Source organism: Odocoileus virginianus, chromosome 8 (assembly GCF_023699985.2).
Source record: "Odocoileus virginianus isolate 20LAN1187 ecotype Illinois chromosome 8, Ovbor_1.2, whole genome shotgun sequence".
Classification (NCBI taxonomy): domain Eukaryota; kingdom Metazoa; phylum Chordata; class Mammalia; order Artiodactyla; family Cervidae; genus Odocoileus; species Odocoileus virginianus.
This window is the reverse complement of record NC_069681.1, coordinates 37,012,120-37,028,995: the sequence shown is the minus strand read 5'-3', so window position 1 is coordinate 37,028,995 and position 16,876 is coordinate 37,012,120. Positions and strand designations below refer to the sequence as shown.

The following is a 16,876-nucleotide window of genomic DNA, read 5'->3' as shown; positions in this document are numbered from 1 at the left end:
CCAGATGCCACGATCTTAATTTTCTGAATGTTGAGTTTTAAGTCAAATTTTTCCCTTTCTTCTTTCACTTTCATCAAGAAGCTCTTGAGTTCTTCACTTTCTGCCCTAAGTATGGTATCATCTGCGTATCTGAGGTTGTTGACATTTCTCCCGGCGGTTTTGATTCCACTTGTGCTTCATCCAGCCCAGCATTTCTCATGATGTACTCTGCATATAAGTTAAGTAAGCAGGGTGACAATATACAGTCTTGACATACTCCTTTTCCTATTTGGACCCAGCCTGTTGTTCCACATCCAGTTTTAACTGTTGCTTTCTGACCTGCATACAGATTTCTCAAGACAAGGTCAGGTGGTCTCGTATTCCCATCTAAGAATTTTCCACAGTTTGTTGTGATCCACACAGTCAATGGCTTTGGCACAGTCAATAAAGCAGAAATAGATGTTTTTCTGGAACTGTCTTGCTTTTTCGATGATCCAGAGGATTTTGGGAATTTGATTGCGGTTCCTCTGCCTTTTCTAAATTTAGCTTGAATATCTGGAAGTTCACGGTTCATGTACTGTTGAAGTCTGACTTGGAGAATTTTGGGCATTACTTTGCTAGTGTGTAAGATGAGTGCAATTGTGCGGTAGTTAGAGCATTCTTTGGCATTGCCTTTCTTTGGGATTGGAATGAAAACTGACCTTTTCCAGTCCTGCGGCCACTGCTGAGTTTTCCAAATTTGCTGGCATATTGAGTGCAACACTTTCACAACATCATGTTTTAGGATTTGAAATAGCTCAACTGGAATTCCATTATCTCCACTAGCTTTGTTCGTAGTGATGCTTCCTAAGGCCCACTTGACTTCACATTCTAGGATGTCTGGTTCTAGGTGAGTGAGCACATCATCGTGGTTATCTGGGTGGTGAAGAACCTTTTGTATAGTTCTTTGTGTATTCTTGCCACTTCTTCTTAATATCTTCTGCTTCTGTTAGGTCCATACCACTTCTGTCCTTTATTGTGCCCATCTTTGCATGGAAACCTTGGAACCTCTAATTTTCTTGAAGAGATCTCTGGTCTTTCCCATTCTATTGTTTTCCTCTATTTCTTTGCACTGATCACTGAGGAACGCTTTCTTATCTTTCTTTGCTGTTCTTTGGAACTCTACATTGAAATGGATATATCTTTCCTTTTCTCCTTTGCCTTTCGCTTCTCTTATTTACACAGCTATTTGTAAGGCCTCCTCAGACAACCATTTTGCCTTTTTGTATATATCAAGTAACTATAAAATTACATGAAATATTTAATTATATTATAATAAATGGTAACAATGAAAATATAATCAATGATAGGCTATGGAACCAGGTATAATAAATCTGTAGATCTTTCTTAGCTAAAGATATTCACATTAAGAAATTTATTTATGTTTCTAGTACGCTTCTTTGTCAAATACAGTCTGGGTATTTTTACATACTTGTTGAAACATCTGTATAGTTGGAGAGTATGCCCTTATAGAGAAAGCAAACTTTAAGAGATTGATATGTAAATTGTCCAAAAATTGTCCAGCTTTCTTCAGGATTAAGTTGTTGTAAGAATAATCTGATTCTGTAAAAAGAATTCAAAAGAAAAGGATGTTAGTATTTTGTATTTTAACACATTAGCACATCTCTCAGTGTATAGCTAACTAAACTACTGTCATATTTTAAGTTTGGAATAGAAGGTGTTACAGCAAAAGGGAAAATCAAGATCTCCATTTTATTATTTACTTCATTTGTGCCTTCCAGTGAAGTCCAGGAAGTCAATACAAGTCCAGATTAAAATAATCTTGCCACTAAAATCTAAGTGGAAGACAACAACATTCACTCCCAGGTTGAGGAGTTATAACACATGGATAAAATATAGGCCCTACTTAAAATTTAAGAGGAGACTAAGAACAGCATAGGACTCTACACCATCTCTAGACCAATTCTTAAACTGCAATTAAAAATTATGTGTGTAATTATTTATTTAATGTTGTCCTTCCCATTAAGCTAAGCTGTTGAGGCAGGAATCTTTTCCAGCCTTTCAATTATACCTTTCTACTCTTGTCACACAAAATAGACATTTAATACATTTATGGAAGTAATATCTAAGAAGTGAATAGACCTTTTCATTAAGGCCAATAATACTTTCCTAACCCTGTATTTCAAAGAGTCATCATATGAGACTCAGTGTGCTCATTCACTTCTACTTCAACAAACTACAGGTGATTTTTCAGGAAGTTATACTGAGTTTCCCTCCAACAGTCAAAAAAATAATGCAAGATATGCTTTGGTAGTAAAAGCAACACAAAAGCAACTAAAGAGGAGGTATTATCTTAAAAATGGATCTTAAAAAATCCTAATAGCTACAGGGTCAGTAACATAGTCAAAATTTAATCACATAACAAAAATAAGACTACATCAGTCAAAATGGATAGGTTTCACATGAAAATAGAGAACTGAGTCAACAGAAACAAATCTGAGTAGTACCAGGCAGAGACATCAAAATTTGTCAAGGTCATTGTTAATTGCTCAGTCCTGTCTGACTCTCTGTGACCCCATGGACTGTAAACTGCTAACCTCCTCTGTCTACGGGATTCTCCAAGCAAGAATACTGGGGTGGGTAGCCATGCCTTCCTCCAGGGGATCTTCCTGACTCAGGGATTGAAACCACGTCTCCTGCATTGCAGGCACATTCTTCACTGTCTGAGCCACCAAACTATCTCTAATGTAGTAAAAGATGTAGGATTCAGGGGTTTACAGAAAGTAAACATGTATTTTAGGTTTAACTTGCAAGACAATCATGAATGCATTGGACTATTTTATATTTTAGGTAATGTTTAAAAACAACTAAATCCTTGCTCACCAACTAACCTGCCAAGAATGATTTTGCCCTTTCAATATCTTTCATCTTTAGTTTCACTTTTCACTCAGTTTTTTACATATTGACATTTAATATACATAAATCACTCATTTAAAAAAAAAAGCCACAGCAGCACTTGATGGGTTAGGTACTGGCTCATCTTATTTGTCTCATAGTCAATCCTGGAAAATTTAATAATACTTTATCTCAACTCCTCAACTTACTATAGTTTTTCAATACTATATCGGTAAAATTGCTCTCAAACTCACTACTAATTTTTCTGTTGATAAAGGTTAATATTTATATTACTTGGTTCATCTTTAGTATTTGATAACATCTATCATTTACCACTCAACATGGCTTTCATGATAACACATTTTCTAGGTTTTTGCCTACGTCCACTGGTACTCCTTAGACTCTGTCTCATGTTCTTCTCTGGTTATCTCTTAAACACTGATTTTTTTTATCTATTTTCTTCTCTTTCCATCCTTTATCCCTATAACTGCCATTACCTTCTTGGTGTTGCTAACTTCCAAATCTTACCTTTTAGCTTAGAATTTTTAACCTAAATCTCTCACTCATATCAGCTTACTGGATATCCTCACTTGGATATTCCACAAGCATTTCAAATGTGGCACATCCAGACAGCAAACATTTTCCTACCCCAAACCTGGTTCTCAGTTATAAGTAACTAAGCTAGAGATGTCATAACCTTTTCTAAAAATCTTTCCTTTAAAATATATAGACAACTTTACTTGTGTAGAAACTATTAAAATCTTTATGGACTTTGAGAATTTTTATATGCTGAGAACATGGAAAAATGAAAATAGACTCTGGAGTCAGATAAACCTTGGTTGACATTTCTAATTCACCACACAAAACAACACAGGTTAGCTAATTATCTTGAGACATCAATAAATACATAACTCTGTGGCAGAACCACACAAAATCATTTAAAAACAGGTAATTCAATGTTTAAAAAATCTTAAAGTGCTGGTACATAATGTAAACTGTCCTCATGAAATAGCAGAAAACTAGCACCTGAATTAAAAAAGTTAATGTTCAACATTTGCAATTTGTTCTAGGTAAGTGTATCACTGAAATTATTCTTCAGTGAAAAGTATTGAAAAGGCCTCATGGAGATTCAACAACCTAGAAAGTTATGAGTAACTAAGGGTTTTAACGTATCCTCTAGGATAATGTCTTGAAAACAAATTCAGTGAAGTCTGATGGTTTTTAACATATTTAATTCCTCATATATACCATTTCTTCCTATGCCTAACAAGATCAGCAATGAGGCAGCAATATGTATTTGACTCTCACCATTATGAACAACTTCAACAGAATTATATTTTTGTGTTAGTAATTCTTAATACAATTCATTTTAGCTATTCAACCTTGAAATATATACATCTCCTATGTTTGTTTGTTTTTCCTTAATGCAATTCATTTTAGCTGTTCAACCTTGAAATATATACATCTCTTATGTTTGAGTTTAGGTATTCCTGAGCTTATATTCCAACTTGTTAATGACCTGCCTCCAGTCTGTCCAGACATGTTTCATTTAGGTATAAAATATGCTAATAAACCTAAGCGACTTAAAGATTTCAAAATTTATAAAAGTAATTTTGAAGACAGCTTCTCCAGTAGAAAATGTCACCAATGAAGTCCATAAACATGCACTGAGAAGAACAAATGTGAGATAGGGACACTCAGGATTTTAAGTGAAAGTGAGAAAAACTGGTGTTAGGTTTTTTTTTTTTTAACTATCATAAAAACTTAATATATTAATTTAGCTTAAAAAAAAAATCAAATAGCAAAACTAAAATCAGACACTCAGTCACGTCTGACTCTTTGCGACCCCATGAATCGCAGCATGCCAAGCCTCCCTGTCCATCACCAACTCGCAGAGTCTACCCAAATTCATGTCCATTGAGTCGGTGATGCCATCCAGCCATCTCATCCTCTGTCATCCCCTTCTCCTCCCACCTTCAATCTTTCCCAGCATCACGGATTTTTCAAATGAGTCAGTTCTTCACATCAGGTAGCCAAAGTATTGGAGTTTCAGCTTCAGCATCAGTCCTTCCAATGAATATTCAGGACTGATTCCCTTTAAGATGGACTGGTTGGATCTCCTTGCAGTCCAAGGGACTCTCAAGAGTCTTATCCAACACCACAGTTCAAAAGCATCAATTTTTGGCACTCAGCTTTCTTCACCGTCCAACTCTCACATCCATACATGACTACTGGAAAAACCATAGCCTTGACTAGACGGACCTTTGTTGGCAAAGTAATGTCACTGCTTTTTAATATGCTATCTAGGTTGGACATAACCTTTCTTCCAAGGAGTAAGCTGGTGACTTACATGGCTTGCATGGCTGCAGTCACCATCTGCAGCGATTCTGGAGCCCCAAAAAATAAAGTTGGTCACTGTTTCCCCATCTATGAAATGATGGGACCAGATGCCATAATCTTAGTTTTCTGAATGTTGAGTTTTAAGCCAACTTTTTCACTCTCCTCTTTCACTTTCATCAAGAGGCTCTTTAGTTCTTCTTCACTTTCTGCCATAAGGGTGGCGGCATCTGCATATGTGAGGTTACTGTTATTTCTCGCAGCAATTTTGATTCCAGCTTGTGCTTCATTTAGCCCAGTGTTTCTCATGATGTACTCTGCATATAAGTTAAATAAGCAGGGTGACAATATACAGCCTTGACATATTCCTTTCCCTACTTGAAACCAGTCTGTTGTCCATGTCTAGTTCTAACTGTTGCTTCCTGACCTGGATACAGATTTCTCAAGAGGCAGGTCAGGTGGTCTGGCATTCCCATCTCTTTCAGGATTTTTCAGTTTGTGGTGATCCACACAGTCAAAGGGTTTGGCATAGTCAATAAGGCAGAAATATGTTTTTCTGGAACTGTCTTGCTTTTTCAATAATCCAACGGATGTAGGCAATTTGAGCTCTGGTTCCTCTGCCTTTTAAAAACCAGCTTGAACATCTGGAAGTTCGCAGTTCATGTACTGTTGAAGTCTGGCTTGGAGAATTTTGAGCTTTGCTAGTGTGTGAGATGAGTGCAATTGTGTGGTAGTTTGAGCATTCTTTGGCATTGCCTTTCTTTGGACTGGAATGAAAACTGACCTTTTCCAGTCCTGTGGCCAGTGCTGCGTTTTCCAAATTTGCTGGCATATTGAGTGCAGCACTTTCATAGCACCATCTTTTAGGATTTGAAATAGCTCAACTAGGATAAATACAAAACCAACAGCCTCCCATTGCTTTACAAGTAGACTTCTAAGTGGTCACAGTTTCTCCTTGCAATCTACTCTTGTTGTCTCCTCTGCTTGTCTTCCTTTCCCTATGATTTCACTAAATCCTGTCATCCAAACTCAACTCCAGCACTTACCACTGGAAAGACTGTCCTATTCTCTGAAACACTGACCAGGCACCTCTTTATATCCTTCTATGTTATACCTATCTGTCCCTAGTAAAGCTGTGATCACTTACTAGTACAAGTAGCGGTTCTGCTGTTTCCATCATATTACAAGGTCTGGAGAACATAGATCACACTTATTCATGTTTGTATTCTCAGTATCTAAAGCAGTGCATACTGTCTCTCATGATTCAAATAATGATTACTGAATAATGAAGCTTTTCAGTAAGTTTTTTGAAAGAGTAAATTACTTGTTTTTGGAAATAATTTCAGTTTAAAATATTAAAGGTATGTCTGTTCTATCTTAAGCCTATCTCATAAAAATCATAAAATTGTTGAACTTAAAGGCCACTTAAGCCAAACAAGCTCTAGTAAAGGAACACTTAAAACATTCAAAACCATTGTTCATCTTACACTTACACTCAGCAATAAAATCCTAAACTACTTAATCATCCTACTAAGAAGTTTTCTCTATGCTTAAAAGGTGAGAAAATTCCCACTTGAGGGGTTTTATGTTAACATCATTTATTCTATTCTCTGTAGAGACAGTAAACTAATCTTTTTTTTTAACCTTTCCTTATAACAATAATTAACCTTTCAGCCTCCACTGCTAAAATCTAATTTCAGCATCTGATATTACCTAAGAAACACAGTAATAAACATGTGTTCATTTTAAAACTACATATGTATATGTGTGTGTGTGTATGTATATACGTATATATGTATACATACACAACTATAAAAAGTAGGAATGATTAACCCCATTTTCTAAATGATGAAATGAAAGTATACAGGTTATCTGGCTTGTTAAGGGAAAAAATTAAAAATCTCTTTAAGAGTTCAGGAGTAAAAGTATTATGGCAAGAAAAATTCTTTCACCATTATTACATGCAAACTAATACTATTTCATAGACGTCTAGGTAAAAAGAAAACCATAATTCAACAATTTCTATTTCTTGATTATAATGTAATAGCCAAACACTGCTAATTATAAGTTTTCTTATAATAAATTATTAAAACCTCATATGTTTGGAAATGGATGACTTGAATAGTTTCCATTAAAATATCTTCAAAGTTAATACTAAGATTTACTAAATTAAGTATATACACTTAAACATTACCATTAAGAATAAACATGTCTAACAGAGGCACAAAAATATGTATCTGGAAAGTTGAAATATGTACACACCTACCTGTTTGCTTATAAATTGCTAATTCTTGTACAGTTTCCAAAAACTGCCAAAATTTTTCATTACTTTCTTCTGCTATAAATTCACTATTAAAAATAAAAGTAATCAGTTAATAGCTAGAAATTAAAAAATTATTTTGATACTATAAAATGTATTTTAGAGCCAAATTACAACTTCTGGTAAAAACCAAAACTCCCAAAACTAAAGTTACCGATTTCCATCTACTATAATACAAAAAGAGAACACACTGATGATTCTTCCTGAGTTATCATTCTAAACTGCAGGCATATAATCGTAACTGGAAAAGACTATATGACAAATTACTTTTGGTTTTTCCTCTTTATTAGGTAAAAAATGGATAATTTATTTTGTCTTCTATGTGAAATGCCATGAGAAGTATAACTCAATGGCAATATAGGGTTTGATCCCTGGGTCAGGAAGATCCCCTGGAGAAAGAAATGGCAACCCAGTACAGTATCCTTGCCCGGAAAATCTCATGGACAGAGGGGCCTGGTGGCCTACATACAGTCCATGGGGTCGCAAAGAGTAGGACACGACTGTATTGATTTAGCACGCACGCATGTGAAATGCCCTGAGAGGTATAATTTAATGGCAATACAGACAGTGTTATATAAAAGTAAAAAGGTAAAAAATAGCCTATTTTTCACAAATAAAACCTGATCTTATAAACATCTTTATAAAGCAATATTATTTTTATTTAGCTACCTATTTGTGTAGACAATCTTATTTCAAACAGAAAACACCTTAATCAAAAAATTAACAGAAAATTGGTACACTGCATTAAGTCTTTGGCCTGGAAACCCCCCCAAAAAATGCCATTTATCCAAAAAGCATAGGAAAGAAAAAATAGCCAAAGCAATGTAAAGCCTTTTGGAAATAGTGAAATAAGTGAAAGGTTATTCAGTCTTGTTTGGAACAAGGGGCAAGACACCAAAAACAAGTAGATCTAACTATTTAAACTAGAAAGGATACAACCATCAAACAGATGGTACAGATTCTGCTGTTTCCCACCTTCTTTTTTTTAGCCTCAGTAAACCTAATGATTTCTGTCTCTTGAGAAACCTGTATGCAGGTCAGGAAGCAACAGTTAGAACTGGACATGGAACAACAGACTGGTTCCTAATAGGAAAAGGAGTACATCAAGGCTGTATATTGTCACCCTGCTTATTTAACTTATATGCAGAGTACATCATGAGAAACGCTGGGCTGGAAGAAGCACAAGCTGGAATCACGATTGCTGGGAGAAATATCAATAACCTCAGATATGCAGACGACACCACCCTTATGGCAGAAAGTGAAGAGGAACTAAAAAGCCTCTTGATGAAAGTGAAGGAGGAGAGTGAAAAAGTTGGTTTAAAGCTCAAAATTCAGAAAACTAAGATCATGGCATCTGGTCCCATCACTTCATGAAAATAGATGGGGAAACAGTGGAAACAGTGGCTGACTTTAATTTTGGGGGCTCCAAAATCACTTCAGATGGTAATTGCAGCCATGAAATTAAAAGACGCTTACTCCTTGGAAGGAAAGTTATGACCAACATGGATAGCATATTTAAAAACAGAGACATTACTTTGCCAACAAAGGTCCATCTAGTCAAGGCTATGGTTTTTCCAGTAGTCATGTATGGATGTGAGAGTTGGACGGTGAAGAAAGCTGAGTGCCGAAGAATTGATGCGTCTGAACTGTGGTGTTGGAGAAGACTTTTGAGAGTCCCTTGGACTGCAAGCAGATCCAGCCAGTCCATCCTAAAGATCAATCCTAGGTGTTCATTGGAAGGACTGATGCTGAAGCTGAAACTCCAATACTTTGGCCACATCATGTGAAGAGTTGACTCATTGGAAAAGAACCTGATGCTGGGAAAGATTGAGGGCAGGAGGAGAAGGGGACAACAGAGGATGAGATGGCTGGATGGCATCACCGACTCGATGGACCTGGGTTTGGGTAGACTCCGGGAGCTGGTGATGGACAGGGAGGCCTGGCGTGCTGCAATTCACGGGGTTGCAAGGAGTCGGACACAACTGAGCTGAACTGAAACCTAATGATTATTGAGGACATTCAAGACACAGGCAAAGTTAACTAATTCTTGTGAGTCTGAGATAAAGGCAGAAAAGGAGGTGAGAAAACTGATTAATTCATCAACATACTAAACATGACAGGCATATGAATTTAAAGCAGTAACTCCAAGGCAACCCTTGTTATTAATGGCGTCCAACTCAGTGGCATTAAAACAGGCAAATAAACAAACAAAAAGGCTAAAAGGAGAGGAAACTATGGGAAACACTAAATAGGATGTAACCAAAAAGTGATGGTACAAAACCTTTAGAAAATTAGAGCACAACACTTATTACCTAACTGACTTGACCAAACACTATTGACAATGCTCATATATTGTGCAACTATGGGAAAAAGACTTCTTCCATATGTCAGAATTTACACATATGAGTATGATCCTTCAAAGTAATCACCTTACTAAAGTATTCCCTCACAATTACTACTTCACTATACCACTGATCTAACACTTTGAGAACTCTTCTTGAATTACTTTCATGCGCAATTTGCCAATCATTACTCTTAGAGGACAAAATAGCCTTGAGAGACCATCTAAATCAGCATCTTACCTTCCAAAAATGTAAGTTATTACTTTGGTGAAAATTTTTTAAAGCAAAAAAAAATCCAAAATTCTGGTATTTCCAGTTTGTTTACTTGTTTTATATAATATTTAGCACCAAATAACAAGGTTTCTTCTCAAAAGAATTTTATCTATTCTAACATAGATAAAAAAAATTTCCATAGAGGATAATTTTACATGTACTAAAGAGCTGGACAGTAATTATAAGTGTTATTTCAAAAAATATTTTCAATAAGAACACCAGTGGAATAAATATAGTTTAAATGTTTAAGTTATGGTATAGGTGTTGAGCAATTTAGCCTCATCAGCCTATAAACATCCCTAGCAAATAGTACTAAATTATAAATGTCTTAGGGCTTCCCTGGTAGCTCAGCTGATAAGAATCTACCTTCAATGCAGGAGATCCCGGTTTGATTCCTTGGTCAGGAAGATCCCCTGGAGAAGGGATAGGCTACCAGTATTCTTGGGCTTCCCTGGTGGCTCAGATGGTAAAGAATCCGCATGCAACGTGGGAGACCTGGATTTCATCCCTGGGTTGGGAAGATACCCTGAAGGAAGGCATGGCAACCCACTCCAGTATTCTGTATTTCTGCCAACAGTCTCCTCAAGGCAATCTAGCCTTTTTCTACCATGCTTCTCAAAACTCTTCCAGCTTCTGTCAGATTCAACAGGTGATTCTACATTTTTAGGTATTTGTTACAGCAGTACCCTACTTCAAGGAACAAAAGCAAATCAGTTTCCTATTGCTGCCGTAATAAATTATCAAAAATTTGGTGACTTAAAACAAAAGAAACTTATTATCTCACAGTTCTGAAGAAGTCTAAAATCAAGTTATTGGTAGGGCTACGCTCCCTCCAAATGCTCTAGGGGAGAACCTTCCAGGTTCTGAAGGCTTAAGGTGGTCCTTGGCTTGTGGCTTACATCAATCCTATCTCTGTCTCTATTCATATGTCCTGGTCTTCCTGTGTCTTCTCTTATGTATCTTGTAAGCGTAATGGACTTAACATCCATCCAGATCCGTAAGAATCATGTCTTAAGACCCTTAATTACATTGTCAAAGAGACTTTTTCCAAATAAGGTAACATTTACAGGTTCCAGGGGTTAGGATGTGGACATATCTTTTTGGAAGCCACCCTTCAACTCACTACAAGTTATGGGGATGGTACAACAGAGTTGGGCTAGACTGTGAAGAACCTAAGGATGCTCCTTAGAGCATCCTATGGGAGTTCCAATTCTCAGACTCTTGAGGCAAGTAGAAATTGAAACACTCCAACTGCCAGTCTAATAATCGAAGAAGTCAGACTGATTTGGAACTGATTGTAAGACCATATCCATGCAAAGTATGGAAGAAACTGGGGAAAAGGTAGAGGAATAGGACATATTTTAAACTAGAATATTTTGTTTAATAAAAACTGTTTTATTGTAATATCTATACATCTAAATATCTATATATTGTAACATCTATACAGATGTATCTATACCACAGAAATTCAATGGATCATAAGAGACTACTATGAACAATTAAACAACAACAAACTGGGCAGCCTAGAAGAAATGAATAAACTTCTAGAAACATACAACTTATCAAGACTGACCCATGAAATAGAAAAATCCAAACAGACTTATTATTAGCAAGGAGACCTAATCTGTAATCAAAAGCTTCCCAATAAACAAAAGTCCAGAACCAGATAGCTTCATTGTTGAATTCTACCAAACATGTATGACAGAAACCAACACAATATTGTATAGCAACTGTCCTTTGATTAAAAATAAACTTAAAAAATAAAGAATACCAATCCTCAAACTCTTCCAAAATAAAACACTCTCAAACTTGTTTTATAAGACCAGCATTATTCTGATACCAAAACCAGAAAAGGACACAAGAAAATTAAAGGTCAACATTCCTGCTGAACATAAATGCAAAATCTTCAACAAAATATTAGCAAATTGAATACAATACATTAAGAGGATCATACACCATAATCAAGCTATTCCAGGGAGGCAAGGATGGTTTAATACCCACAAATATACAAATGTGAAACACCATATTAACAAATTAAAGATAAAATCACATGATCATCCCAATAGATGCAAAAAAAAAAAGCATTTGAAAAAAATCAGTATCAAGATTAAAAACTCAAAATGGGTATAGAGGGAATGTCCTCAACATATGCTGTGCTTAGTCACTCAGTCATGTCTGACCCTTTGCGACCCCGTGGACTGTAGCCTACCAGGCTCCTCTGTCCAAGGGGATTCCAGACAAGAAAAGTGGAGTGGGTTGTCAAGTCCTCCTCCAGGGGATCGAACCCAGGTCTTTCGCATTGCAGGCAGATTCTTTATAGTCTAAGCCACCATGGAAGACCAAGGATACTGGAGTGGGCAGCCTATCTCTTCTCAACATAATAAAGGCCATATACAACAACAACAACAAAACCCAAAGAGACAGGCTTGCCTGGTGGCTCAGCGGTAAAGAATCCATCCACCAATGCAGGAGACATCCGTTTGATCCCTGATCTGGGAAGACCCCACGTGCCGTGGAACAACTAAGCCTGTGCATGACAACTATTAAGCCCATGCTCTAGAGCCCAGGAACTACAAAAAAGCCCATGCAGCAATAAAGACTTAGTAGAGCCAATAATAAATAAAATTATATGTATATATAATTATATAAATATAAAAGAGAGATAACAAGTGTGGTGAGGCTGTGGAGAAAAAGGAATCCATGTGCACCCTTGCTGGTTATGTAAACAGGTATGGCCACTATGGAAAACAGTTTGGAGGTTCATCAAAAATTTTTACAACTATCATATGATCCAGCAATTCCAATTCTGGGTGAAAAACACTGTAACTAAAATACAGGTAGTCCTATGTTCAGTGCAGCATTATTTACAATGGCCAAGATATCTTAACAACCTAAGAATCCACTGAATGATAAAAGAATACAGAAAACGTAGAGACAGGAAGATGGCAGAGGAGCAGGTGGACGTGGAGTGCATCGCTCTCCATGGATGCATCAGGAATACCCCTTCAGACACAGAAGATCTTGCAGAACAGCAGCTGAGAATGGGCAAGCGTCCCTGATCACTAGAAAGGAATATACAGATCCATTCAAAATTTGGCAGGATGAAAGGAGAAGTGGAAAAAAAGGTGAGTGAGCAGGACTGCACCTGCACATGGGTGGGTGGGGGACCTGAAGCAGAGCTCAGTTCCCCATATCAGGGAAATTGTGCGGGACACTGGAGAAGCATTTGGGGCTGTTGTAGAGTGCAGAAAATGTACACACACACACACACACACACACACGAGTATTATTCAGCCATAAAAAAAAGAAAATACTGCTATTTGTGAGAACTTGGACAGATCTGAGGGAATTTTGCTCAGTGAAATAAGTCAGAGACAAATACACTATGAAATCTTAAAACAAACATAACACAGTAAGGAAATGAGCTCCTACACAGCGAACAGATTGGGTGCCAGAAGCAGGCAGAAATGAGTGAAGGTGGTCAAAAGGTGCAAATTTTTGGCTACAATATTAATAATCGGTCAAGCATGGTGACTATAGGTAAAGAACTGCATATTGGAAAGCTGCCAAGAGAGATCTTAAAACTTCTCATCACAAGAAAAGAAACCTTTGTAATTATGTGTTGTGACAGATGTTAACTGGACTTATGTCCATGGTGATAATTTCACACCATGTGAACACATTATCAGACCATTATGTTGCACACCTGAAACTAATACCTTACATAATAATTACATAATTTATAATAATAATATAATAATAATTACATAAATTATAGCTCAATGTTAAAAAATCTGTTTTCATATCTTATATATGCAACATCACGGAGGTGATGAAGACTCTGGAACCAAAAGCTATGGCTCTGATGAAGTATTAATACAAAAGCAACTGGCATTAAAAACTTCACGCCAACAAAACAAAACAACTTCATGCCGGTTAAAAAAGGAAAAAAAACCTTTCAAATTTTAACTACTGGAATACTAAGATTAAAATTCATTATCTCCCAGTTTTGTTTCTCCACATAAGGTACATGACACCTTATGCACTAACTCCAGGTGAGGAGATTCAGAAAGAAGTCAGAGCTTTGGGACGCTCTCTTCTCCACAGAAAGCCATCGTATGAAATTAGGTGCTTCAAATACCGGTTCCTAAAAACTAGAACTGCCTCCATCGATTGAAGAGCTTGCACTAAACACCACAGTCCACCTCCCAATCTTCCTTTTCTCTCACGTAAATGCTAAGAAAATCCAAAGGAATTAAAAGTTTTCAAACCCGTGGGTGAGGCAAAGAAGGAATGGAGGGGGGTAAAGAGCCGCAAGTAAGTGCGGCGCCCAGGGTAGCAAGCGGAGGAGGTGATGCTTCCAGGAACGAGCGTCTGAGGCGCCGTCGAGGTCCCGGGGCGCCCACAGCCCCGCCGCACCCTCCCTCCGCGCGGGCTCGGCGGAGGGTCCGGCCCGCACTCCCTCACCTGGCCTCCAGCAGCAGCGGGGTCTCGGGCCACTTGGCGGCCAAGTGGGCCGTCACCGCCTTGGACGCGGAGGCCGTCCGGGCTCCGAGCAGCGAGAGCCAGAGCGCCGTGAAGCCCAGGAGCAGCCGCACTACGCCGGCTGCCTTTGCCATGGTGCGTCCAGGGAAGCACGAGCCCCGCGCCCTCAGCCCGCAGCCCGCAGCCGCCACGCTACCACCGGCTCCTCCCGTAGCGCGACCGCCCACTTCCGGTGGGGGGAGCGCGAGTCCGTTACACGGGCCGGGGCCTGGCCGGCGCCGAGCGCATGCGCCGAGCGCTCAGGCGCTATCCCGGGAGCCCCCGAGGGCGGACCCCGGGCCACGTAGGTGCAAGGCGGCGCCGGAGTGCGGAGCTTGGCTGGTGCCCCGGCGGCTCAGGCTCTCGGACCGAAGATGTGGGACACCAGGAGGGGAGACTGAAGTGGGATTTTGACCGACTAAGTGTGGCTGAAGATGGCAAAATCTGGACGCGAAGGCAGGAATCAGCGTGGATATTATCCACAGCGTGGATATTTACATAGGCGGAAAAGAAGGCCTGCCAAAAGTTAAATACCTTCCTCGTGAGATTCTCAAATTTTATTGCATATCTGAGTCACCTGGTAGAGCTTTTAGACAGCCCGTTGCCCAGACCACACCACGCACCAGTTACAGGGGACTATCTGGGGGTGAGATTCTGTCTTCAGTAAGTAGTATTTTACCCAGCCTTCCCGCCAGGTGCTTCGAGTGTGTTCGAAAAGCAGTGACATCACCTGGAGGGCTTGTTAAAACACAAGGTACTGGGTCTCATCCCAGTGTTTCTGATTAAGTAGGTCTGGGCGGGGGTCTGATAATCCGCGTTTCATAGCCATCAAGTTCCCAGGTAATGCTGATTCTGCTGTCTGGGAGCTGTGCAAAAGCCTCTCGTCCTCAAAAGTGGTCCACATACTTGAAGCATCAGCATTACCTGTGAGCTCATTAGAAATGCAGAATCTCAGGCCCCACCTCAACCATATTGAATCCAAACCCCTTGCGTAACAGGCACCTCACGTGATATCTGTGCACATTAAAGTTTTCAGAAGAGCTAGTTTAGAGGAAAAACAGGTGAAAATGCATAGAAAAGTGATAGTTGCCCTTGTCATTATCAGCCAAAATCATTATCAGCTGTGACTGAAACTCACTTTGAATCAAGGACTGTCTGACCCCCAAACTCTTGAATTTAGTACATCCAGTTCAATGACAAAGCCTTGGAGCAGAGTAAACTGTTTCCAGTAGGTATGACTCAACAACTCAAAATATTCAGTTTTATTTAACTGGGCAGGGCTGAAGCCTCAAGATTCTGGCTTCTAGTCAGGAATGATCCTTTCTCTATTCAGAAGAGAGTAAATTTATTATATATATTACAATATATGGTAAATAGAAGCAGCAGCCGGGATAACTAGCTTAGGGGTTGCACGTGGTTCATTCCTTTTTTCCCCTTATTCTTTTGCACTACAGGGAATCTGGGTCTCTTCAAGTTGCTGAAACATGATCATTCCACTTTTTCTTTTCCCCTCATCCTTGTAAGCATTCTGGTTCCTTGGAGGACCTTGCTCTGGAAATTCTATTCAGGTCTCACTTCCTGAGGTTAGCCTTCATTTCCTGATTTCTCCCACTTGGTATGATCTATCCCTCCTCTAAATTCCCACAAGTTCTTTATTTTAACTGCCATATACCACTTATAATTCTCACTTTAGAATTTGAATACAGTGCTTATTTATTCTCCTCCTAGAGATGATATATTCCCTGGGGGCTCATGCCTTATTCATTTTTAGCATCTCTTGCAGTACCTAGCATAGTACATGTTATTGAGGCTAAATAAATATTGAAGAGTTCCTATTTTATGGGTCAGTAGGCAGAAATCTAAGGCAGATGAGTAAGAAACTTTATTTCTGTTCATAGAGCATAAGAAAAATATATATATTATGAACCCTTCACAAACATTTAATTAACTCCTCATTTCCACTTATTTTTGGACTGAATTTTTGACTGAGATTGTGGGATAAAGGAAATAAACTATTGGCAGTGAATGTCAAATATCAGCATATCTGATGGGTTGCAAATCTTTAAGAAATGATTCCCCATATAAAAAGTCACATGAACTACACTATTAAAGAATACTACTAAAACATATATTATTGAACATTCCAGTACATTTGAGTTCAGGATAGTAAGGAATACTACATTTCTCTTTTAAAGAGAATGAAATT

The 16,876-nt window shown here is 38.4% G+C and overlaps 1 protein-coding gene across 1 annotated transcript in view; it reads right to left on the bottom strand.

The window, feature by feature from the left end:
* Window positions 1–14,821, bottom strand: part of UGGT2 (UDP-glucose glycoprotein glucosyltransferase 2) — a 137,910-nt gene extending 123,089 nt beyond the window's left edge. The window contains exons 1-3 of the mRNA XM_070471499.1: window positions 14,614–14,821; window positions 7,478–7,560; window positions 1,451–1,581 (exon numbers count right to left, since the gene is read on the bottom strand). Of these exons, the coding sequence (XP_070327600.1) occupies window positions 1,451–1,581; window positions 7,478–7,560; window positions 14,614–14,765 (366 nt within the window). The 5' untranslated portion in view covers window positions 14,766–14,821. The remainder of the gene's footprint in view (window positions 1–1,450; window positions 1,582–7,477; window positions 7,561–14,613) is intronic.
* Between the last annotated feature and the right edge of the window lie 2,055 nt (window positions 14,822–16,876).